The sequence below is a fragment of the Lutjanus erythropterus genome, chromosome 19 (genome assembly GCF_056507025.1).
Source record: "Lutjanus erythropterus isolate fLutEry1 chromosome 19, fLutEry1.hap2, whole genome shotgun sequence".
Classification (NCBI taxonomy): domain Eukaryota; kingdom Metazoa; phylum Chordata; class Actinopteri; order Lutjaniformes; family Lutjanidae; genus Lutjanus; species Lutjanus erythropterus.
The window spans coordinates 12,213,359-12,239,020 of record NC_139335.1 but is presented as its reverse complement, the minus strand read 5'-3'; the positions used below and the strand labels follow the sequence as shown (position 1 = coordinate 12,239,020).

General features: G+C 41.5%; 1 protein-coding gene across 2 annotated transcripts in view; it reads right to left on the bottom strand.

Moving 5' to 3' along the window:
• Nucleotides 1–25,662, bottom strand: part of adgrl1a (adhesion G protein-coupled receptor L1a) — a 140,573-nt gene that overhangs the window by 28,745 nt on the left and 86,166 nt on the right. For both annotated transcript variants that reach the window (XM_084743538.1, XM_084743537.1), the window contains 4 exons: nt 8,413–8,620; nt 6,874–7,138; nt 4,844–5,171; nt 733–1,029 (listed from right to left, as the gene is read on the bottom strand). In XM_084743538.1, the coding sequence (XP_084599664.1) occupies nt 733–1,029; nt 4,844–5,171; nt 6,874–7,138; nt 8,413–8,620 (1,098 nt within the window). The remainder of the gene's footprint in view (nt 1–732; nt 1,030–4,843; nt 5,172–6,873; nt 7,139–8,412; nt 8,621–25,662) is intronic.

The window sequence follows — 25,662 nt, the reverse complement described above, 5'->3', positions numbered from 1 at the left end:
CTCTTGGATATAATAGAACTATATGGCACTCAGTTTGTGGTGCCTAAATAAATAAATAAATATTCAACAGCAATGTCTCTTTCCAGAAATAATTATCTGGTTATTCAAGATAATCCACATTCTACAAAACCAGTATGTCCCTGCAATGTTGCATTTGTGACAGATCATTTTCAACATTGTCATGATGTTACTGCAACATTACAGTTACAACGTTACCATTAGTTATGTTGCTGCTACGTTGTTGAAACATTACAACACAACAGGTTTGTTTGAAACGTCTGTCCAATGTCCTCTGCATGACATTTTTTGTACTTTATATGATGACGCTGCTGCAACGTTGCTAAAACATCACATCTCGAAAAAGTAGTGGATATGTTGTGACAACTTATCGACAACGCTTAAAAGTAACTTGCTGACGACGACACTCGACGACACCATATCCAACGCAGAGGGAAGCATACATCTACTCATGAACCAGAGGTTACAGCTTAACTGAGGAGGATGCCATTGTTTACATCCTGTGCCATTATGAGCACAAGTCACTCATCCATGAGTAGATGCATACTTTCTTCTTCTTCTGGATATGGCTGGCAGTAAGGGAGACATCTCTACAGCTGATTTCACCAATGCTCTCAACTTCACACTAAAATATTCTAGATGTACAAACAGAACTACAGGCTGGAAGGAAAAAAATGCATTTTTAATTTTGGGGTGACATGCAGACATCCTCACCGAGAGATCCTTTGGGACAGGGGCGGTCGACTGTCTCCCCTCTCTGCGTCGTGGGCCACTGGACGCCACGGACCAGCTTGGCCTCACAGACGTGGGGCTCCGGGCCTTGAGGAGGGCGCGGCGGCGGCCGGCGGGTGACAGGCACGGTCGCTGTGATAGGTCGAAGATCGGGGTGCTTGTTGATGGAGCCAATTGGGCGTGAGGTGGGGGCCAGAGGGCGGGCGGTAGAGGGGCTGGCACTGGAGGTGAAGGGCCTGGCTGGAAGGGTGGTGGTCACTTGGGTGGTGGTCAGAGGACCTGAGGTACCAGAGAGTAACACAGAAGAAGAAGAAGAGAGAAGTGGTTAACTAATTACAGGAGTAACAGGGCAGTATGTATTTTTAAATGGTTGTGATTCACTTTTTTATTAGTTTCTAAATTTTTCTTCTCCTATTTTGCTTGCTGATGATACCAATATGATCTTATCACATACTGACTTACAAACTTTAATAAGTAATACAAATGAGGAACTGGTGAGAGTCACCAGATGGTTTCAACTCAATAAGATCTCATTAAATATTAAAAAGTCAAATTTCATGATATCTGCAGGAGGGGGCATGAGGTACGAAAAGGATTTGTGTCAGAGGGCCAAGGACTGTCTCAAGTCTCCCACACTTTTTTTTTTTTTTTAGGCATCTTAGTTGATGAAAAATTAAATTGGAAGAAAACATATTAATTCTATTCATAATAAAATTGTGAAGTCACTGGGGATTATCAGCAAACTATGAAGTTTCATAAGTGTTTCTTGTTTATTAACTTTATATTATTCTATGATTTATCAGTATTTGATTTATGGTAATATTGTTTGGGCAAATACATACGCCTCCGATCTTCATTAACTTTATTTGCTGCAAAAACGATTTGTAAAATTGGCAACTCTCTGAAACTCTGCCGAGTCCTTTGTTCCCCTGTTCAGAAAACTAAACACTCTTTCAGTACGAGACATAAATATTAATCACATATGTGTTTGTATATACATATTTGTTTTTGCCTTTTGCCATTTCACAACTTATTCCTATTTAATTCTCATGTTTGTTCATATAATACTAGACAGGATGATCCTCTTCACCTTCCTTTTTATAAAAGGAAACAAAGCCAGTCCTCCCTCAGATATTGTGGTGTACAGATATGGAAATGCAGAAATCAAGAGCTCGTCGACTACAGAGATTTTTAAAAGGAACTTGCATTTAATTAGTGATGTTTAATAATTTCTTGCTGTGTGTATATAAAAATGCTGTCTATTTTTCATGTGTCGCTGTCGAAGTATTTCTGGTTTGTTGTTTAATGACTGGTTAAATTTCTTTTGCTCATTGTATTGTGTCTCTTCTTGTGTTTTTTGTCGCATTTTCCTCGAACAAAAGAACACTTTGCACGTCTATTAGATGAGACAGTGTGTGTCAATGAGAAGCCATCTTAAAGAGAGCTTGTTTGTCTGCAACCAATCACATTCCCCGTGTGCAAAAAAGGCAAAAAAAATACCAGTTGGAAGGGAAGTCCGTTGAATAAGTCTGTCTTCCTTACCTCTAAGTTCAGTTCCAATTCAGTTTTTTTCATTATTCACATTTTATGAAGTTTTGTATATGTGTAAATAAAAAAGTAAAAGTAAAATTAAAACAAAAAAGAGGAAGAGTTGGAGAATACCAACGAGACCCAGAGTGAGAGAGAGACATTTAAACAGTTATAAAAGGATGTAAGGGATTTGTTAGAGAGCAGCAAAAGCCGACAGCAAAAGCCAGAAAGAAAGAAAAAAAAAAAGAAGAGATCAAGAGAGTGAAGGACACATGCATGTGAATGTAAGATGTCTCTCAGAAGTTGAGTTCAAAAGTTAGCCTGACAATAATTGGGGTGACAAATACTTTTTTGAGCCTCTCAAAGCCCGCTCTCCAGAGAGACGAGGAGAAGCAGGGAGGAGATGGGGAGAAAGCATCATCACAAGTCGGGGAGAAGTAAATAATTGATCAAATGTATCAGAGAAGTCACCATCACTAACAACCAAACCTAATGCGAAGATAAAAGCAACACATCACAACTACAAAATCCTAACTGATCAAACGCAGAGTCAGCGCGCAACTCTTTTGAGCGCCGCCGCCCGTGTGTCTCTGTCGCCTCTACTCTCTCTGGGCCTAATCCGAGCTTTCTACAGGCCTTTCTGCGGCTCAGATACACAATACATCCAAACCCTCCCTCTCATATTGATGGACTGCCAAAATGCAGTGTGGTGTTCTCATTTCATTCTCCCCCTTATCATTTCAGAATGACTTTTTCATTATCCACGACACAGAGAAGTTAAAATGAAGTGCTGCAGCAGTCCTACCTGAGAGGCTGCTCTTTACTGTAACCGTGGCTGGGGGTAGAAATACAATGATTTGATATCTGAGGCAATCAAATGTCAGATAAGACACACTCACAAACACATTGCGCACAGGCTGTCTGAATTGTTCCTTGATCAAGCAAAAAGCATCATTTTTTACCGAATCAAACAAACACATAATTCATCACGGCCTTCTTCATCATTTCAGGACAAATCAGTAATACGTTTACTGCAATGAATCATAAGTCATAAAACACATTAAGCTGAAACATTTGCTTCTCTGTCAACAACGCTGCAGCCGTGGAGTCCTCCTTTGAGATTTCTATTCCAGTCCATAACTTGTGTTTTTTTTTCTTGTTTGCTCATTTTACATTAATTAGACTTCAAATTAATGCCAAATGTTCACCAAACGAGCCAGGGTCTGCTTTTGAGTCATAAAAAAAAATCAGTAATAATTTCACAGAAGGAGAAAATGTTTATAACAGTTAAAGGCAGGAGTCTGGCAGGCAGTGAGACAGGCAGTCACTGAACTCAAACTCCAGAGTGTGTGTTTCCAAATCACCCAGCTTTTGTTTTCAGGATAATGAGCTTAGCTTTACATCGACAGACAACTTACACTTACAAACAGCTTCTTACTATCAGTTTCCTGAGTGGAAACAACTCACTTCAACAGTAGATCATATATTAAATACTATTTGGACTAGAGTGCTTTTTTGGATGTGCAGTTGTTACATATTACTCCTTTAGGACAAGTTAGCATAAGAAATTGTGTTCATTAAAGCCTACATCTCAAGGATGTCGGGGCAAACATATGCATAATTTTCCGTGGTAACTTTTTACTTTTCCACCAGTTTTGGAGAAGAGATGTGTACGCCATGAGCTTCTTCGCCGCTCTTCACACACGCTGGATTTAATTTGTTTATTTGTTTAACAGAATCTCCATTAACAGCTACCAGGGGAGAAACTCTCCTTCCTGGGGTCCACACATTAAAGAGCAACATAAACATACATCAACACTACATTAAATCTTAGCAGAATTACAGTGAGCCTAATCATTAGTATACTTCAAGTGTGTTAGTGATTAGTTAACTTCAAGTTTGCTATTTGGAGCAAGTAATTTTAATTGTATGTAGTGTTCTTTTAAAAGTGTACTTTTATGTAAAGTGGAACAATCTGAAGTACACTTAAAGTACATGGCTGTGTATCTACTTATATACATGCTTAATTAATTCTGCACTTTTTGTAAGCATACTTAAGTGAAATTGAAGTACACTTTAATAAAGCATACTAATAGTGTATTACAAAGGACTTGCAATAAGTATATAACATACCTCTATAAGTATTTGCAATTTAGTCTACTTTTTAAAAGTAGACTAATATACAATTTACAATTAAAATAAAGTACACCTTTTAGTCTAAGAACACTAAAATACCACTTTAAGTATTGCATAATTAGTTTGTTTGTTTTTAGTACATTGAAGTTGAACTTAATGACATCTATTCTAAAGTACACTTCTCAGAAGTACACTTGAAACATATTTTAAATTAAGAACAAAGGTACAAGTATACTTGTAATAACCTTTATATCCTTAATTATATTGACAGTACACTAAAGTATACTGCTTTTTTACATGGGTTTATATCTGTCACACTCAGCCACATTCAAAACAATATGTAAAAATGATACACTGAAATGATATATATTCAAAGAAAATATGATGATGATGAATTTCGTGAGCTTTCTGTGGGGTCACTCCTTACCTGTGGTGGGGTCCGGTGGTCCAAACTCCAGCGCGTACCGCAGCACGTTGTAGTTGTTCCAGACATAAAGCTGGTTGTCTCGAGGGTTGTAGTCGACGGAGGAGATATACTGATAGGGGTTGGGGAAAGGGATGTTGACAGGCTCCTCGCGGGCACGGTTTGTGTTGTAGGCGTACATCACCAGGTCGCCGCCTGCTTCGCTATCGTCGTCCTGGTAAACGGACCGCACAGCATAAAGTACTCCGCACGCCATGAAGGCGTTGGATGCCATCCTCTTGTCGAAGCTGGTCTCCCAGGTGCCCTCAAAGCGCAGGGTGTAAGGATTCACCTGTGGACAAAGAGGAAATGCTGAACTCAGACAGGACTTAATCTAAAAACGATCATACTGACAAGATCAAGACTGACGATTTGATTTTAGGGGAATTTCACTTTTTAAATTCATATAGTCAGTTATAGAGGTCATAAAAGTACTTCAAAGAGCAAGTCTACTTACATTTGATTTCTTGATATCATTTTTTATTTCCATATGTGCAGTTTGAAGGGTGTTGAATATTTAGTTTTCTTAGGGTAGCTAAATTAGTGCAAGTTTATGGTACAGCAGCAGCTTAAAGCTTAAAGGGAAATTCAATCATTAAAATTCCAGAAATTACAAAAATCCAAAGATGAATGTCTGTTTAATCAAACTAATTAAGTATCTATTGACACCCTGAAGGAAGAAATTATTTGATGTAACATTTCTCAGATTACTCATATTTACACAGCAGCATGTGTTACTTCTGAGCAATAATGTAAAGGTTTATAAGCACTTGTAAAAACATTTAAAAAGTAATTAAAGCCTCAGCTTTGGAGAGGAGATATTTGTTCGTCTTAATGCAAAGCTGCTTCTGTTCAATGTACCTTCAAACTGCATGCTGAGGCATAATAGAGACCTCCGTGTGTTTGCTGAACTCTTGGTAAATAGGAAAAACAATAAAACTCCCCAGAAACCAAACAATTCCTTGATGATGAAAGTGATCACTTTCTCGTTTATTACTTTGTTGCTCCATTATTCTACACTCTCATAGCTCATGCAGAGTTTGATATTTTAGATGGATAGTCTAACTTATACTGTTTGAAAAACAATTTCCTGTTAAGGTCAAAGATAGTGATAATAAATGGGGCCCATCTATCTGAACAACACATTAATTCAAACTCTGTTTGTGTGGAAACTCAAGGCCTGATTGCAGTTTTGTTTGTTAAAAAAAAACAAAGAACCAGCTGGTATTAAAATATAAATGTTGCAAAGTTCACAGTGATGCATCATGATTTGAGGAGGGCAAAGAAATGTGACTTTGGATTACAGATGACAAACAGTGTGACATGTTTAAAGCAGTTTAAAGTATATGGTTCATTAAGGTCCAGACTTACAGAGACTTATTGGCAGAATATATATGGCAGAAATGGAAAATAATGTTCAGAAGTAAGTTTTCCTTAGTGCATAATCACCTAAAAATAAGAATTGTTGGATTTTTGTTACTTTAGAATGAACCATTTATATCTACAGATGGTCACCATGTTGCACCGCCTTGTTTCTACTACGGCTGGGACGACACATTCGATACTGTCATGATAATTGGGTGATGCCAGATGACACTAAATCCCACATACTGGTACTTTAACTATTAACACGCAAATTAGTTGACAACCTAACAATATTTTGATGATAGGTAATTAAATCAAAAATGTTTGAAGCCTGAGAGAAACTGGTTGTGTTGCACTTTGCAAAAACAAATCAAATATTTACCTTCCTCATGCAGATTAGTTTTTGGATATGAGGGAATTTGAAATTAGTTCTGAGCGTTTAGGGGGATGTTTTATTTCTTTCTCGTTTTCTGGCCAACAACATCTCTGTATCTCATTTGTGTAATCTCAGTAGTAAGTCATTCATGTGTGACATGTGACCTTTCGCTTGACTAGTCAGATGAGATTTGGATATAATCCACTCCTGCATTTATAATCTCTTCCCCTTCTGTGCAGCACTGCTCTCCCACCTGGCTGACCACCAGTCGTCCGTTGTTGGCCTCGGTGGCGTAGATCACCCAGAGGCCGTTCTCATCCACAGCCAGGTCGATGTCCGATTTCCCTCCCCAGCGGTAGGGCGAGGTGTCGTGGTAGTTGGCATTTGTGATAATGGCCTCGCCGCTCTTGATGCGTGTCCTTAGGTCATACTTGACTATGTTTCGTGTGCGTTCTTTGTTGTAAAATACTGCGCCGTCGTACACCACAAAGCCTGTGCCGTCAACTCTGTTGGGCAACCTGTTGAGGGAGAATCATATCCAGTCAGATCACAATATTTAAACACATGATCAGTTTTCAGAGCAGGACACAGCACTGTTACAACAACAGTGCTTATTTTAAATAATATTATTAATGCCCTTGATTTAAAGCAACACTATGCTGCATTATTTGTGTATTTGTCAAAAGACTTTCACACTGTATACCATGAGTTATTGCTAAACATATTAAGGGCTATTGGTATTGGGGGCAAAATATAAAATGGTTTAAGATGCATACAGTGCATCTTTACAGTTTTTGTAGAGATTTCCAAGGTGTCCCCAAAGGTTTGTTTTTAGGTCATACTTTATATATACTTTATTTTATTTATTTATTTATTTATGTATTCATTTATTTTTTCGAAGTAAGGCTTGTTTTAATGTTTGCCAGGGGAAAAAAAACTTGTGCAGGCTATTTTTTTAAGAGTTTTGGACCATCTGGATCTTGTTAGGGTGAACAGATGTCCAGTAAAATTCAGGACAGTCCCGAAATACAAGCACAAGCCCACCCTTAACTCATCTGGTCACCCTACACCTTGTACCCTCCTACAGTCTGTATACCACAGTACCCTATGGTTCATAACCAACTCTGGTTCGCTCACTCATCATGGTATCATCACTAAGTCTACACAGACAACTTCATTTGTATGTTTTTGTGTACAAGGCCAAACTGGGTAAACTCCCCTCAAATTTTTATAATCTCCTGACTCAGAGCTCCAGCAGTCATCAGCTTCAATCCACCAGGTGGCTTTCTAACCAGATTCAGAGGGTTTTGCACTGAAATGTGAAAGAAAGCCTTCTCCAATTTTGCAACCCTAGCGTGGAATAATCTGCAGGGTACAATACAACTAAATAATATAGTTCCCTGGGAAAATTTTAATCTGGAAAATTAAATTCAAAGGTCCATGTAACTATTTGCATTCTCTGTCTGTATGTTTTTTATTTCTATTTACATTGTAATTCATGTGCTGTCTTGACCAGGTCTCCCTCGAAAAAGAGATTTCAATCTCAAAGGACTTCCTGGTTAAATAAAGGTTAAATAAAATAAAAACACCATGAGCGGTGGAGAAATCCAGGAAAACAAGTCAATTCGTTTACTCTGCATGACACAATCCTACAAGATGGCCTCACTGTGAGCAAGCTGACACCACAGTGGGACTGTTCGGCTATCACCATCCATACCCACATCAAAAACCAATAAATCAATACAGCAGCAGATGCTATTTGATCATCCAGGACAGTGGGAGGCGCCCTCACTTGTAGGTGGTGGTGGCTCGGTTCTGTTTGAAGTCTTCCCAGGAGGCGTACTCGTACAGCATGTCGGTGCGATAGGGGGTCCAGGGCATGACGTACAGACGGTCCCCTGACTGCAGCGGGTCCTTGCACCACGCCCCCGCCTGGTGCTCCGCCTCCTGCAGAGAGCTGGCCGCCTGCACCCGCAGCAGTGTCCCCGGACACACAAAGACTGGCGCAGAGGAGGTGCGTCGGTGCAGGAGAGGAGGACAAAAAGGGGAAAAAAAAGGGAAGAGATAGAAAATGAAAACAAAGCATTGTAAAAATGAAAGATATCATGGAGATGGCAGGGGAGTGAGAGAGGAAATGGGAAAAGGCCAAAGACCGTGGAGTACAGAACAGGAGAGAGACATGAAGGGGACGCAAGAAAGATGTGAGTAGATAAAAGTAAGTTGAGAATTGAAAAGGAGACAAAGACTAAGCGGAGAATGGGAGAGAGGGGGAGAGGGGGGGAGTGAGGTGAGGCACAATATCAGATTTAAAATGAAGGAACATATAAAAGCTCATTTGTAGAACATCAGCATTGTGGTCGGAAAGTGTCTGGATATGATAAATGGGAGATTTCTGGCTGCCGCCGTGGCTTAGATGTAGTCTCTAATCTAATTTATCTTGCCCTACTTTTTATTTGATTGTGCATTTTCTATTTCAAAGACCTCTGCTTCTCCGCTCTGCTGCTGGGTGGTAAAACAGTAATTGTGGAGCTTGTTTTATTAGGACTCAAATTTGGCTCTCAGTCAAGAGTAATGCCTCAAAGAAAAAAGCATCCTGGGGTAAAGATGTGAGGTTGGCCAGGCCTCCCCTTCCTCCACAACTGCAACTCAGCTTCACTCACACACACACAGACAAACACAAAAGCACGTACACACACACACACAAACATCAGTCCCTATTCAGAACAGACATAGATGCACACACAAAAATACACGGGAACCTTTTATGCACAATCCATATAAAGCTCAACAGTGACCGCCCACTTTTTCCACAGGTCTGGTTCTGGCAGTGAATTTCATGTTCATTCACTCCACTGACATTTTCAAAAACTCTTTTATAAAGAGTTTTAAGCCTGGAACTAGGCCAACCAACAACGAAATGAATCGTGACCGTAAGACATGGAAAATAGTAAAAAAGGCAAAGGTACAAGACTTTGTACATACTTATTTTAAGAGTGAAGAAACTACTCAACCAGTAAGCCACTGCAAATGATAAAGCTTCCTCTTAAAGGAGAAATCTGTAATATATTTACTGCAGTAAATCATAAAATGACCATAATATGTCATCAGAGATCAAGTTAAAATCCTCATTTCTTTGTCCTCTTATTCTGAGCCAAAATAACTGTTTTTGTCAGCCTGTTTCACATTAATTAGAGTTCATGTTAATAATATTTGACGAATGACTAAGTGTTTATGAGTCATAAGAAATCTTTCAGATTCTTTTAGAAGGAGTAGTTATTCATAACTGTTATATTGAGCAATATGTTAATTTAGTCTAGTAGGCAGTGAGGCAGGCAGCAACTTACCTCAAAGTCAAAGTATTTTCATAGCAGTGTTTTTTGTTTTCAGAATTACAAGCCTTACCGTCCTTTCACAATCTCAGAGCTCGTTGTCAGTCTAGCTTGGATGGTTACAACGTTAAAACCTATAATCTAAATCCATTATTCAGAATATGAATTGGCTTTTCACTTCTGCAACCTCACTGAGCATTTTTCCATTGAAAAGATGTTTAAAAGACGACTATGGTCATCGGTGAAAAGACGTTCAGAATTGGTTCAAAAGTGAAACTTTTTCATTGACTATTTGAAAACGTTGATTTGAACGTCTGCATTTAGATCATATTTCACCAGTGACATTTTTCATCCTCTACAATGTGTAAATAAAAGGTTATCGTCACTTATGACCCTAACTAAGCAACTACGCACATAGAAATTTCTCAAATCAAAGCAAGAAAAAAACATGTGACAAGTAGGTCACCAACCCCAACTGCCAGCATGAAAGTCCTATTTAACCACTCAGCTATACATATTCGATTTTCCCAGGAGATTCCCTCTTTCCCAAGCACACAATTCTCCTGGATTTCTCCCGATTTATGACAAATGTTCATAACTTTTGTCCTTTTCATTATCACAACCAGTTTGTGGCACTCTACACTGTACAGCATTTACGACTCTAAAAATCTTAAATGTGCGAGAAAGAAGTTTCTTACAGAAAGTTTTAAAAGAAAGGGCTACATTTCTATTCTTATACATCCTGATGCATATACCTTAGGAATAGTTGAAGCTATAAACAATACGCCTAAGTACTTGTGCGTGCATGTTAGGCTGCAACAATAATTTCTTAATTTTACATGAAGAACTTCTCCTATTACAATGCCCTGAAGCTTGTGTTGGCAGCACACACATTTTACAAAACAATAAACATGGTGAAATTTGTGTAGACCAGATATCAACAACAAGTGAAATATGAGTTTGGGGAAATACCTTCACACTAATTTATATTGTCTCTCTTTTAACCTGCAACTGAAAATAATTAATAATCAAAAATAATTAATCAAATAATAATGAACTGTCACTTGAAAAGAGAACCGAATATCAACCAGTTTTCAACCAGAACTCAGCGTTGAAGTCCTGGTTGGTGCTCACTGGGATATACCATACAAGAACACATACATACACACACATACACACACACACACACACACACACACACACACACGCACACGCACACGCACACACACACACACACAGACACACACACACACACACAGAGGATGCCTACTTCAGGCAGGTGGAGGTCATCCACTGGGGACCGGTGTAAATTGGCTGGCTGACACAGTGTGTCCCTGCCTTACAGAGCGAGTGCCCTGGGACCAGCGGGCGTGTCAGGTGATCTATGAGGAAAGCTGCTGGCATCCTCGCCACTCTGACATCACAGGGGTAGCGGCAACAGAGAGAGTTGGAGGCACTACAGAATAAAAACAGCTGAGGAGTCCCCGCTTCTCCTCTGCCAGTTTATTTATGTGGCTCTCTGGCTTTGGGGTTGCGACAGAAGCAGACACCTGCTGGTCACCTCATGATTGAACGCACCTCTGAACTAATTGGACGCTGCAGGGGCATTTGGACACAGATGACATACAAGCACACACGGATGCACACACACGCATGCCGTCCCAACACACACGAGGATACATGCACACACTGATGCACATTCGTACACCGTCACACAGCGACTGTTAGAGTGATGGATCGGTCTAGGCTCAAACTGTCTTGAATATTGCATGCAGTCTGGAGCAGGAGGAGAATCATAATAGAGAGATGGAGGAGTTACTTGAGGCTTCTGGAAATCCAGTGCTCTCTTTTTTGCTGCCGGTCCTGCTGCTGTTGTGAGTGGCTGGTGATCTGTGGTGCTGGGCCACTTAGGAATTAGTGTGCTCTGTCTGAGGGGGTCCAACAGGGATTGAGACTGGCAGCCAAACAGGAATCTAATCAAGCTCGGGCATAAATAAACAGTCTGAATACAGACTCTTCACAGGAGGCTTGTCATGCTCCATTGTCGAACCAAAATGCTCTCTCGAAAGCCTGAGGTGTTTGCTTTGCAAATATGAACGTGGGTGACTGAAATATGCAAAATAATGTTCAGAGCAATGGTTAAATCTGGCACTTTCAGACAGCTAAACAATGAATTTCTCGACTAACATCGATGCCAACTCTCCCTCACACCACAATCAAATGACATCTTTATCAACCCAGACACAGCATGGGTGCACTGCACATAAATGCAAGTTGTGCTACAAAATATTTCAAATAGAAGCCGTAAAGGCTGAGCAGAAAGCTATAGAGTGGGAAAAATAAGCGCTAAAAGTAGGACACTGCCTCAAAAGTACAATGCTACTGTAAACAGAGAAATAAACAGCATGCAGAAAGCAATGCAGCGGCTCTGCATGTAGGTGACCCATAAACAAAGCCAGGAACACTCTGCCTCAAGGTAGTATAAAGGACAAAGAAACACAAACATGCAAGCCTGCTCTCTCCTGTCACAAAAAGGATGACAAACTAGAAAAGTATTATTAGACATGGCTAGCTTATCTGTTGACACAATGACAATTACAGTACAGCTAAAGGCTGAGTAAATCTGTAATACCTCAATGAAACAATTTGCTTCATGGTCACTTATCCAATAAAATACATCAATCTCACAAATGAACAAAGTCGCACAGCAACAGATGATGTTTGGATTTCACTTGATGATACGAAATAGGACACAAAGGCTTCAGTATGCATTGGAGTGCCACCGGAATGAAGACTGAACCTGTGGCTGATGGAAGTAGCGGGACTTTATCATAAAGAGGGTAAAAAAAAAAAAACAGGAAAAAACTAAAGGATGTGTCCAAATTGTGATATTATTACTGGTCCTCTGCTGTTGGTTACAGTGCATTAAGATATAAACATGGTGGTGCATGATTCACTTTTGTTGGTGTTGTCTTAATCAACCTGGACAGGTGTGATCCATCAAGCTAATTAACACTGCTCAGCAGAAGCAAGCAGAGAGAGAGAGAGAGAGAGAGAGAGAGAGAGAGAGAGAGAGAGAGAGAGAGCTTGACCAATATGGGAAATTTCACACTGTTACCGAGTCTAGTGGGGAAACATTCAAAGACTAACAATATGGTGACAAATATAGTAAACTCTTTTCTATATGGATTGTGGAACTCAGAGGGCTGCTTTCTGAAACAAATAACTTTGAAAATAAAGAATAAAAAGTAAATAAATAAATAGCAAAATAAACATCATCATCAGTTAATTGTCCCTTGTTTCCACCAATTGCAGTTGAGCAAACCTGGCACCTCTGTCAACTGAAAGTTACATCTTAAGGTAGCTAATGTAAGCAAAGTGCTGGCTAGCTAGCTAGCTAATGTTAGCAAAATGCTATTTAACTAGCTATGTTTGTTGTAGATTAGCTAAGCTAGTTGTTTACTGTTTTGCTAACACTGGGTAACCTAAGATATGACTATAGGTCATCTTTTAACCGTCTTCAAAATTTGCTCTACAGGTAACACTGTAAATATTTTTGTGTTTTCTGATGAGGGTTGTTTTGTGCATTTCCTTTAACCAAACGCTAATCATGGACTAATCATGAATAATTAATACAATACAAAATGCACATTTTTTTTATTCCCCATTTATTTTATTTTTTTTCTCTTTTCTTCTCATTTTAAGTTGAGGTTTAAGCTCCCTTATTTAACAAATGGTTCGGCCAGACAAAACAATGTCAAATGAGGAACAATTAGTGCCATTTCTAGACTATCCATTATCAATTAATACATTTTTAATTGATTAATGATTAATTTGATTATCATCCTGTACATATTATCATTATGTTGAATTTTTGGATAACAGCTTTAACTGTGTTTCACAATTTAGATTTAAGCTCCTTTTAGACACACAATATAACATCCCTAACTATAATGTGCAGAGTAAAGCTCTTATAGCACAATAATAAAAGTCTGTGATTGGGTCCAGAGCCTTGGAGGAAGGTTGATGATGCACTGAGCCATGACTATAATATACAGGAAAGAGACAGGGAGGAATGCACTACAATCTATCACCGCTCCAAAATAGTTGTTGTCTGCAATACAATTTACTCTCACTACATTGTGCCCGCCCCCGAAGATACCATGTGATTCTGTTCATTATTGCACCTAACCTTCCAGCCCTGTCCTAAATTGGTAGCAGTCTGTACTCTATTGGGCTCATCATCACAATAAGACTGTGGTGCAGCACAGACTAACAGTCTGTCATCCTCTGCCTTCCTCCTCCACGCTCCTCTCTCTTCCCTTGTCTCCGATACCAACCCTGCCGGCTGCCGATCAGCAAGCCTCGGTTTATTCTAATGAACTGGTTGTTGGGTGGGCCCGGTGTCAAAGGGGCTCATCAACGGCCTCCAGGCTGTACACACACAGGCCATGAGGACACACACACACACATTCACACACTCACAGGCCAAACAGAAACAGTGGCCATGCTTCACACCCCGAAAAATTTGCCTGGGGGGCTTCATTAGCTCTGACCTGTGCTCCCCAGCCTTCCCGGCTGCCTTCCTGTTTACCAGCTCTCTGCGCCTCCGTCTCTCCGACTCTGACTGTGAAGGGTGATTGTAGCAGCGGGAAGCCGGAGCAGCCAAACCCGAGCAGGAGAGTCTATCGTACAAGAGGCTATTATGACCACAGTATGAATGAGGTATTAGGCATTAGGCATTAAGCATTAGGCGTAAATCTTGAGATTAGGCATTATCCTAGTCTGGCTCGAGCAGGTTAGCCGGAGTAAGAGCCATCTGGGATTATGTGAGATAGTTAGATTAATAGATTTAATTCCTGCTTGGGTGAGGAAGGAAATCTTTCAGTCATGATCGCCCCAGTGAAGTCACTAGGCAGCGCAGACGCAACACTTCTTTACCCTACAAACTAGCCAGATGGCTAATGAAACTTACCTTATCAGGGATTAAAACCCAGGCTGTAGCTATCATACTCTAGCGTGCCAATTACTGCCACACATACAGGGAAATACTGCTGTAATAATTGACTATTTATCTCCATAATCCCTTTCCCAGGCACAGGTCAGCTGTTACTTGTCAATATGAGGCTGCAGTATAAAATGATAAAAGCGCCAGAACTTTCCTGGAAATGACAGTAAATATCTCCCATTAGTGTCTCGCAGCAATTTGTGATCGACTGGTAACGCAATTAAAAGTGAGCGCTGACAGCTTTGGGCTAAATTTAGACTCTTCATTTTAGTTGTCTTCTGCAGTCCATGGTGTTTTCATGTTTGATGTGACAGCGTCATGGTGATGGTTAATGTACGACTTTGATGATCTAAATACCCCCTGCCAATGTTTGGCAGCTGTTTCTGAAGTGGTGTCCTCATGCTGTTTGTTTTTTTTTGTTTTTTTTGTTTTTAGCTACAGGGATCTGAGGGCTCTGCTGGCCCGAGCCTTTGCCCAGTCCACAGTCATGGCCTGCGCTCAGGACTGACTGCTGAGAGCATGCTGCTCTAATTGAATCCCACACCTGTTACTGGCAGGTGCAGCACACAGGCAGCAGGGGGCAGAATGGAGCATGGCATGGTACCCCGCGTCCGTGCTGGACAGTTAATGGGCTTTAAGGGTTAGTGTGTGTGCATATGTGTGCAGGGAGTCTCCTGATGGTATGTTGATGTGCATTCATCAGCCCATTAGCGTGTGTGTCTTACTGTGTATTCGTATGTATGTGTGTGTAGGCATGCATGTGTGCAGTTGAGAGAGACAGAGAGGCAGAAATAGAGAAGAAAGCGTGACGAGGGATGTGAGCGTGTTCTGTGTGGAGTCAGAGAGAGTAAAGAGGTTATTTCCTGTGAAATGAGAATTAGGAGTGAGTTAATCTGCTGAGGAGTGACATATAGTGACAGAGAAGAAGAAGAAGAGAGAGGGGAGGGGCTCCCATTGTGTTTCCGCTTCCTTTTAGACTACAAGGGGGGTTCAAGTCATGGGAGTAAAAACACAATACAGTACAAACAGCCGTGCACAGACATATACACACAGACATACACCCTTAGGACGCACACAGACTCTCAGACGATGCACACAAGTACACACTGTCCAGACGGTGGAAGGCAGGTGTCAAACTGGCACCTTTATCAACCCAAACATTCACCCCAGAGAATACCCTTCACTGAGACCAAAAGCTAGCAACGGCGAGAGATACCGTCCATTGAAAGCAAAGTCTTATCAGCCTCAGAGTGGAGTTGACACTGAGTGACAGGGAAGTTGGTTGGGACATGGCTGCAGAGGCTACAGGCTGCAGATACAGTAGATGACAGAGGGACAGATCCTATACTGACTGACTGAGCATGAGGTGAAAGTATGTGACAGTATTTTTTCCTAGGATGGCGAAGTCAAGTTATGAATATTTAATGAGCATGAATTGTTGTTCATCCAATCATAGTAAACAGATGTTTTTGACATCAAACCCTTTGACAAACATGCAAGAAAGGGGCCACTATTCGCACATTAATCAGAAAGATGCTGATCAGAAAGGCGATATGGGAAATTATTCACTATTCCATATTTGCTTGGCTGGTGTGCATGAAATGACAATGCATGTGTGTAGAAAACAATAACATTTTCAATTTTCATAATTAATTTTTATTCAGTGTTAAAGGAAGTATTGAGGCCCTTTACTTAAGAAAAAGTACCAATACTACACTGTGAAAATAATCTACTATGCTACAAATGAAAATCCTGCATGGAAAACTTAAAGGAGCAATACACAGCACTTGTGCATGCAAAAATGAGTGCATCAGTGCAAACAGTGAGTTGGAGCCATAGATGGTATACTAAATAGGTTGAATTCCTATTTAATATATGATTTATGGTTGGAGCGAGTTGTTTACCCTCACCCCCTCCTTTCCAGACTCATGGAAGCTCTGCAGGCTGCCGGAGCACTGCAGGAGCTTAAGTCCAAGTCCTACACTGTAAGCTGATCAGATGTTTAGAACTGTCAGTTGTCTGTCAATGTAAAATAAAGCCAGTTATCCTGAAAACAAAAGCCCACTGCTCCTAAAATACACAGTCTTGCGCTCATTAAATATTCATAACTTGACCTAGCCATCCTGGAAAAAAAAATATTGTGATCAGTAAGCCTGTGTGGCTGTAATATTAGCCTAGCTTCGCCTGCCTCCCTGCATGTTCCTCTGTCCACCTTTCCGCTGTGAATCAGGCGTCCCAGAGGTGCTGTCTCTCCATAAAGGTCCTGAAAGCCGAAGCTGTGATTTATATTCATGACCAGCTGCCTCACTCACTCACCTCTCTGTTCTTTGGCTCTAACAATGCATGACTTCTGCATGTACAGTCAATCCCCACACTCTCCCCTATCTCCCTGTGCCACTGAATAGGATGTCTGCACTGCCTCGGTCACATGACTCGTGCTTGTGTGTGGTGGGTCATTCCTAATGAGGCGATGCTGCCTGACTCATCGTCTCTATAGCGACCGTTCTCCCTCTTTCTCCATTTGCAGCCATTTTTTTTGTGGTTTCCTGTCACATGATGCAGAAGTTGCTCACTCGTTCCCTCCAAATCACAGGTATGGAGCGATTTGTGTGAACGATGGTTCTGTCCCCACCCCGCCCTCCATGGAAATACCAGGATTGTTCACAGCAGTCTAACACTGCTTCCTTTTCTTGCCTCTTTTCCTTCAGAAGCAAACACACTGGAGGTGAGAAAAATATGGCGGACACTTGTTTGGTCCTGTCAGCAGTGATAAAGGAAATACTGTAATGGTGTGGGTAGTGTACTCTGCTCGACTGTCAGCGGAAAGGGTGAGAAGAGGGACAGAGGGAGTGATGGGAAGAAGGAGAGGCGGCTGACATAGTCTTAAAATAGCCTAACAGTAGGTAGGTTGACAGAGTGTTGGACATTCATTGAACAGGATCTCCTGCATGTGACCGCATCGTCACTGCACGGCGCACGTCATCCCAATCCAAATCTGTCAATCAGCTGATCAATCAGTGAGGATTAATTTGACAGACACGGGCAAGACACAGGTCTGGAATGTTAAATTCAGCCATAGACAGAGAAAGGAAGTGTGTTTAGCAGCAGTGGAGGGATGGAATAAGGTGGGTAAGGAGGGCAGGAGTGCAGACAGAGGAGAGGGGGTGTTCATGTAGTGTTAGTGGGAGGAAGAGTAGTAAATAAAAATAACCAGTTGGGTGAGGAAGAAGCAGGAGGAGGAGGAGGAAGATGGTTCTGTTGCTTGCTATTCCACCGCAAGCAAAGAGAGCGAGCTAAAATGGCTGCTTGCGGTGGGAGAAAATGTGAGACAATGATCCATGTTAATGGAAAGCCATGGACACGACAACAGACAAAGGGGTCCATAAACCAGTTAATGGCAACCTCTATAGAAGCTAATTCCTCCAACATATGGATCCAGCCATGGGGCCAGACGGGGAAACGGCTGAGGCCGAGACAGATGTGAGTAGGGGGGCTCAGAGAGAGTTGAGGAGGTGGGGACCTGAGAGAGGGAGTTAAGGCTCATTGGGAAGCTGTGAGCCCGGTTGCATAAGTTTGTCCCCTAAGCAAAAATATTTCCCTAAGCTAAGTGGTTCACTCCTGAGTGTTGCATAAAGCCTCTTAGGTTGTCTTCCAAGTGTTCAGGCTAAGGCTTTCACAGCAGTTACTGTCATAACTCACCATATTCATACCGCAGCTATTTTCTGAAATCATGCTCAGGGTGGGAAGTCATACTAACATACAGAATCTGACAAATTGTAAATAATGTCATCATTTCTTGGCTGATCAGCAACTGAAAGACAATGGATAGTGAAAGTCTGGTGGGCACTGAGCCATACTTTAAGCTGAAACAATTATCATTTAGCCACTTCCTGGCTAAAATTTACCATTTAATAGTGTTACATAATACAATAAGTAATACATAAATTAATGACATGAAATGAAAATGCACATCTTTGTCATTTGACTGGAACTAAAACACTGGATGTAATCAAGCTTACAATATAACAATGTCCCGGTAGCCAATAGTTTATCAAACATGTTGTTTTATCTTGAAATATGGCGCAATGTCCCTCCATATTTTCACAATCCATTGTTTTTTCTCTTGCTGATCAATCAGGGGGCAATGAAATTTCAATAATTTGTCAGATTTCCTACAATTATAAGACTTAAAACAATCTGTAATATGAGCTTCCCAGAAGATATGTGCAAATATTGCTGTGACAGCAAGAAAGGAAATAGCCAAACATTGACAAAAACTGGTGAGTTTCAATAAAAGCTAATGCTAATATAGCCGGCAAGACAGAACTGTGTTATTGTTTGGCTAGCTAGCTACAACACTGTCAGTGCTAACATCAAATCTATACCCTTTAACAAGAATTTCCCTCTTGTGAAAATGTGTCTTGGTATCTCCTCCTCCTCAATCACCATAAATCCAGCCATCATCTTATGTTCCACAAATTATTACACTTCCAAATGACTGTTATGGGTCCCTTAAAATTTCGGAGGAAAATGATCGCTAAGGACCTTTCAGCAACACACCAGCGAATATTTCAGTCGCTAAGGGCAAACACTTGATTTTACGGATCTTATTGTTTCCTAAGACATCCATATATGAAAATTTAAGGGAAACCATAACCTAAGTGGTTTTATGCAACCAGGCACTGGCACTGATGGCCACTACTCTCACCGTGACCTTGGGAACAGGTCAGGCCTATCTCTCCTCTTTAAAGTGATTGAGGTGCCTGGAAACGCTGATTGGGGCTCTTTAAGAGCTCTTGTGTCGGAGACCCTGCTGAATGAGAGGAGCCATTACAAGAAGCTGGAGCTCTCCCTACAGGGGATACACCTCCCACCCCCATTCCCTCCCCCTCTCCTCCCCCTCCGGAGCCTCAGTCGAACACATAGGGGACAGGAGGGGATTGACTGATGTGGACGGGTACAAGGGGGGGGGCACAAGTTCACAGTGCATGTGCAATAAAGAAATCATAGCTGTGGCAGTGACAAACTGTAGAAAGAGAGGGACAGAGCGGGAGAAGAGAGGAAGAGGAGAAGGAAGAGGAGTGTAAGAGATGCTCGAAAGAGCCTGCAGCTGCTTGTGATGGCCAGATGTGATCTGAGAGATAAACCAATCAGAGAAAGAGAACAAGAGAAAGGGGGATGAGAAACACAACGGAGAAAAATAAGCAGAGATAAGAAAGGGGACAGTGAGAGAAGAGGAGTTAAATGGAAGTGTGATTAATTGAAAAAGCAAGAAAATGAGAGAAGGACACTGAAGCACCTGGAAATGGGATACTGTAAAAATGATACTGAGGGCCAGTTACTGTGGTGTCTTAACACAATGTTTTGCTTCGAGATTACAGCAACGACAAACTTTGAATCGGTCCTGAGAAACTAAAAAAAGAGGCGAAGAGATACAGGATGGAGAAAAGGAGGAGCTTTTTTTCTTAGATCTGGAGGGACACATAAATCGCAGTAGCGAAATGAGCGGAAGAATACTTGAGAAATGTAATGAGAGATGTGAACTGTCAGGTGTATGTGATGCAACAGTGTCAAAAGGGATGGAAACAAGGGAAGAGATTTGCCATCCATGAGATGATATGAATGCATGTTGTCTGTAAGTTTAGGCTACGTCGGACAGGAAAGGAATGGAAGTTAATCTCTCGTTTATCTCTCATAGATACTGGACTGACCTCCCATGATGCCTTTTTCTGTGTGTGTGTGTGTGTGTGAGAGTGTGTGTGCGTGCGTGCAGGTCAGGCTGGTGTCATCAGAACCAAGGAGGAAATCTAGAAGGATTTTAGAGTTTTGGTTATAGTTCAAAGAGAGATAGAAAAGAGAAGGGCAGAGGAGGCGATTAGAGATCGAGAAAGAAAAGGGAGGGATATCAACATCAAACATGACCACTACACAAGGTGCTGGGTTAGGAGGACGGGGAAGTATGGGGGGAGGAAGGGAGACAAGGGAGGAGGAGGAGAAGGGAGGAAGGGGCGAGCTGTGGTTGTTATGTTCATTGTGGTCTTTACCTTTTTGATCCACTTCTATTCAAGCATCGGAAAAAGAAGGAGAAAGAAGGAGATAGGAAGATAAAGAGAAAGACAGCAAGGAAGAGAGAGACAGAGAGGGAAAGTAAAGAGAACGAAAGAAAAACAGGTGCAGGAAAAAAGAGAAAATTGAGATTAAATAAAACGCTGTCCTTTCTCTTTCTCTCTCTTTTTTTTAAAGCAAGTTATCTGTCTGTGTTATGGTTGGCTACTCAGAGAAAGGATGGCTCAAATGGAAAATGAGGAGGGGAAAATGGCCTGACCTGGGTTTAAATCCATTTCCATTTCATTTCAGCTTTATCAATAATCCCCCAACAACACAATCCAACCCCAACCACACACTCTCGACCCCACCTCCACCCCTCTTATTGCCACATCCCTCCCTCTCACCCTCCCGCCCAAATTGCAGCTCCAGGAACCTGTGGGAGAGACACAGTGGAGTCCTCTTCAGCTGTGGAAGTAAACAAAGAGCAAGAAAGGTGGAGAAAGAGATGGGGGTGATGGTCGGTGGAAAGGTGGCAGTGAGGATGTCTCTATCTGTGGCTAGTTGTCGTCGGAGGGATCGCTGAATCCCTCTATCCTCCAGTACAGTCTGTGTTGACATTAGAGCGGTCCCTTGATCTAAAGAAAGCGGTGCTTTTGGCTTTGCTCAATTTACAGAGTCAGGATGCTCGCTATAGAAGCCAGCAAAAACACTCAACCCATCGACCGTCCAATCAATGGGGAGCTGCCGGCTTGCCTGGCCGAGGCTGGCTCATCAAAGAAAAAGAGAACAAACAACAGGGGAAAGGGAGGGCTTGACAGAGTGGAACGCCTCAGAAACACAGAGAGAAACCAAGAGACACGGTCGGGGAGGAAGGGGGAGGGGAGGTAAAAAAAAAAAAAGAGACAAAAGAGAGATGAGAGAAACGTCTACAGCGCGCTCATCACACATGAATCGATAGGTTGGTGTGTTGAGTCACACCCAGGCCTCAGTTGACATGAGCAGGTAAGACGTGGCTCCCTGGACGTCCATTGATGGAAGCGACTGATCCGGGTACCTTGCTCCTGCATCATGACCCCGCCCCTTTTTGGGTGAAAACAGCCATTCCAATTTGAGATCTTTGCCAGTTGAATCGCATTTAAAAAAAAAAAAAACATATCAACTTTTAATAGTGCTTGATATATAATTAAGCCTGATATGCGCTCACCTGAGAGACCTCAGTACACTTCAGATTAAAATATTTCATGTTTTGTCTCAAGAGTACCAGCCTGTCTGGTACGCAGATATCTTTAGCGTTGGATAAAGTCTGAACAGCTTTTGTGTTATTGGCATTGTTGCTTATTGAACACAAATGGGGGCTCCTTAAGTTTATTATTTTGTTCATCAAAGTTAAGTAACCAGAAGTACAAGTTTTTCTTCATCACATATTTTTTTTAACCCAAACTATGATCTTTTCTTAAACAAAACCAATTAGTTTCTAACCAAACTGCAACCGTTTCACTGCATAAGCCCTGTGTGTGATGTCAGGTGAGTAATATCACCTGACTTATGTAACATAGTTAAGGTCCAGTAAGCCTATCGTTGCTGGTACTCCCCACAGGTACTATATGTTGTTTTGGGAGTATTTGGCAATCAACCTTTTCTATTACATAGGTATGAGGATGTTTTGTAATTATGCTATGTCTTTGGCAAACAGTGACTAACAGTTACCTAGAAAAAAAAAAGAAACAGGGGTCCTTTCAATCTGCCTCCATCAAAGTGGATGGACATAACATACAACTACATTATTGAATCTTTAGGTCAGACATCTGTTATTTTTTATTATTGGTAAGACAATTTATTTCTCTGTGTTGGTTCTGTTGAACCAAACTCCATTCTAAAAGCAGGTCTTTCAGGGTAAGGTCATATATTTTCACAATAAAAACTTTAGTTTCACCATCACTATTACTCTTTTCTGATTCACTTTGATCTATTGACACAATCAGCAGACATTATTTATTCAGTAACATCGCTAATTAACTAAATTGTGATAAAGAGTTTGCCACTGACTCACATACCGACTGGCCACTTTTACAGTGCTAGTTTTCACCCAAAGGGTGGCGTGGTCGTGGGACATGACGTATCGCACCTGCTTGCTTCATCTGGGGAGGTCCGTGAGCAGCTGGAGACTCAAAGAGAAAAGATCTCAGCTCAGCCTATCACATTAAAACGCTGGCACGCTCGTCCCCTCTGTGTTTGCTGAGGCACAAGTGTTGTGCGAGCGGGTCGCCGTGTCTCCCGGGAAGAGACGTGTCAAAAGGCACATGGCTGGTAGCTCCCCATAGCGAGTGTGATTGTCGTGTATGTGTTGAAGGAAGCCTGTTGTCCCCAGAGAGCTCTGTGAAATCGTCACGACACCTCGCAGGGTTGCCCGTAAAAAGAAAAAAAGAAAAAAGGTGAGAGAGAGAGATGTAAAGAGACAAATAGAGAGCAAAATAAAAGGGATAAAGGGAGTGTTAGCAGTAGCCTGATCTGTGTGGGGGATGGCCTTGCATCTTGGCAGCGGTACAGCAGAGGCAGCATCGGTATCAGCTGCAACACTGATCATTTATCATCGTATGCCAAGATCAAACTGGACAAACAACCTCCACGAAGACCTGGGGAATGGTAGCCGTTTTCAGCCTGGAGGGGTAAACATGGCAAAGCTATGGATGCAAGTCCTGTGAAGTTGGGGCAGGGGGCAAGAAAGCATTACATCCCCACCACCAACTGCGAGTGCAATCATTAGCTCCAAGGTTAGGGGAGGGAGAGAGCGGCCAGAGAGCATCCAGAGCTTTCATCCTCACTGAAACAACTGCAGGGGGGTGCACAGGGACGCTAGAACACAGCAGAGCTCCAACATATGAAGCTTTATCATGGAGGCTTCTATTGACAGCACAGCTTCTTCATGCAGTGGGGTTGGGAGGGTTGCTTTAAAATGTATTCCAATACAATTACTAATTAAGTAGCCAGTAATCTGGTCCAAGTATCACAATATTAAAGTAATTTAATCTGTGTTGGTCTGTGACGCGAGCAGGTATTCTATGTAGCTAACATTTGTGCTTGGTCTGTGTAGCTAAGTTAGCAGCTGGTCTTTCCTGCAAATATTTCTTTAAATTAGACGTTGAGTTCTTGGATGACAACAGTATTTTCACACCCAAAGGCAAAACTGTCACTGTGCTGTGATGTTCCTCTTTTCTGATTTAAAGACAAAATAATGTTGAGATTTCCACCCAGTGATGCATTTAGGCCATGGTAATGAATTTACCGTGAGATTAGCTGTTTTCACTGCACATGGTAGTATATCCTTCTTTATTTCAAAATGCATTTTAAAATTGTAATCCTGTTCATAATCCCCATTTTTACTAAATGTATCTGTCTTTTTCTGTAACTGTAATGGAATACATTTTTTAAATCCTAATTACTTAATCCTTAAATGTAATTTGTTACTCCCCAAGCCTGTTCACGGAGTTCTAAAAACATGGTATATTAAATGTAGTGTTATAAATGAACCACTGAGTCTCGTTTCCTAAACAGGAGGAAAATGATTTGTGTGATGCACAGTGATGGCATGTAGAAGAGTGAGGGGCAGAAAGGGAAAGAACACTTCTTTTTCTTCAGCGCTGCAGAGAGGGAGAGGAAGAACAGAGTAGGTGGAGGACTTCTCTTGACTCCATTTCTTTTGGTCTTTGTTGTCCTGAAAAATAGACACTAAGCACAGACACACAAGATCATCACACATACCTAAGGACACACACATACACACAGAGAAACAGAGAGAAAAGAGACAGAAACTCATCAAACTGTCCTCACAGTGAGCAGGAGGTTAGTTTAAGGCCACCTTAGTTGTTTGTCTGATTCATTCAGCATTTCTCTTTCAGGGCCCTTTTGAGAAATAAGCCACTGCCCTCTCTCCCCTTAATCACTCTGCTCAGCGCTCTCTACAACCCTATCAATTACTCCCACACTAATGAGTACAGCTAGAAACACACACTCTCAACTACACACACACACACGCATTGTTGGAGTACTGCAGGACAACTTCGCCTCCTCTGTCTCTTTCACACTGCTGAGAGATAGCGTGTCCTCTCCAGCCTCTTGCGTCCTCTCCCCTCTTTGTTTTCTCCTTCTCTCACTTTGCATTTTTCACGGCGAAGAGTCGCCCCTTTCCGCGGCCCGAGCAAAGCCTCCTGCTTCTCATTCACCAAACATTTATGAGCCCCACATCTAATAGCAGCTCAATACATATTAATAGAAATTCATTTTCAGCTACATCAAAGTGTTTCCTCACCTTCCCCTGCAAACTTGTCATATTACAATGCCATTATTCATTCTACTGACAAACTCTTCCCAACAAGTCAACTATCATTTTCCAGTGGCTTTGTGTCCAAAAAAATGTCTCATAATGAATAGGCAGTGCTGAATACATTTGCAGTGAAGAATCAATTTTATAAAGTGAAACAGTTGCACAGACACAAAATGTGAAAGTGGAGAGTTACCTAAGAAGCTCTGCAGAATCTCTACTGTACAATAGAGCCTGAGTAGGCGTTTTTAAAGCCGGTTCTTTAGCGACTAGCATATTAGCAAGATAAATCACGGCTGATGAAATTGCAGAAGCACAACACTAAGTCTAATGGCTCTG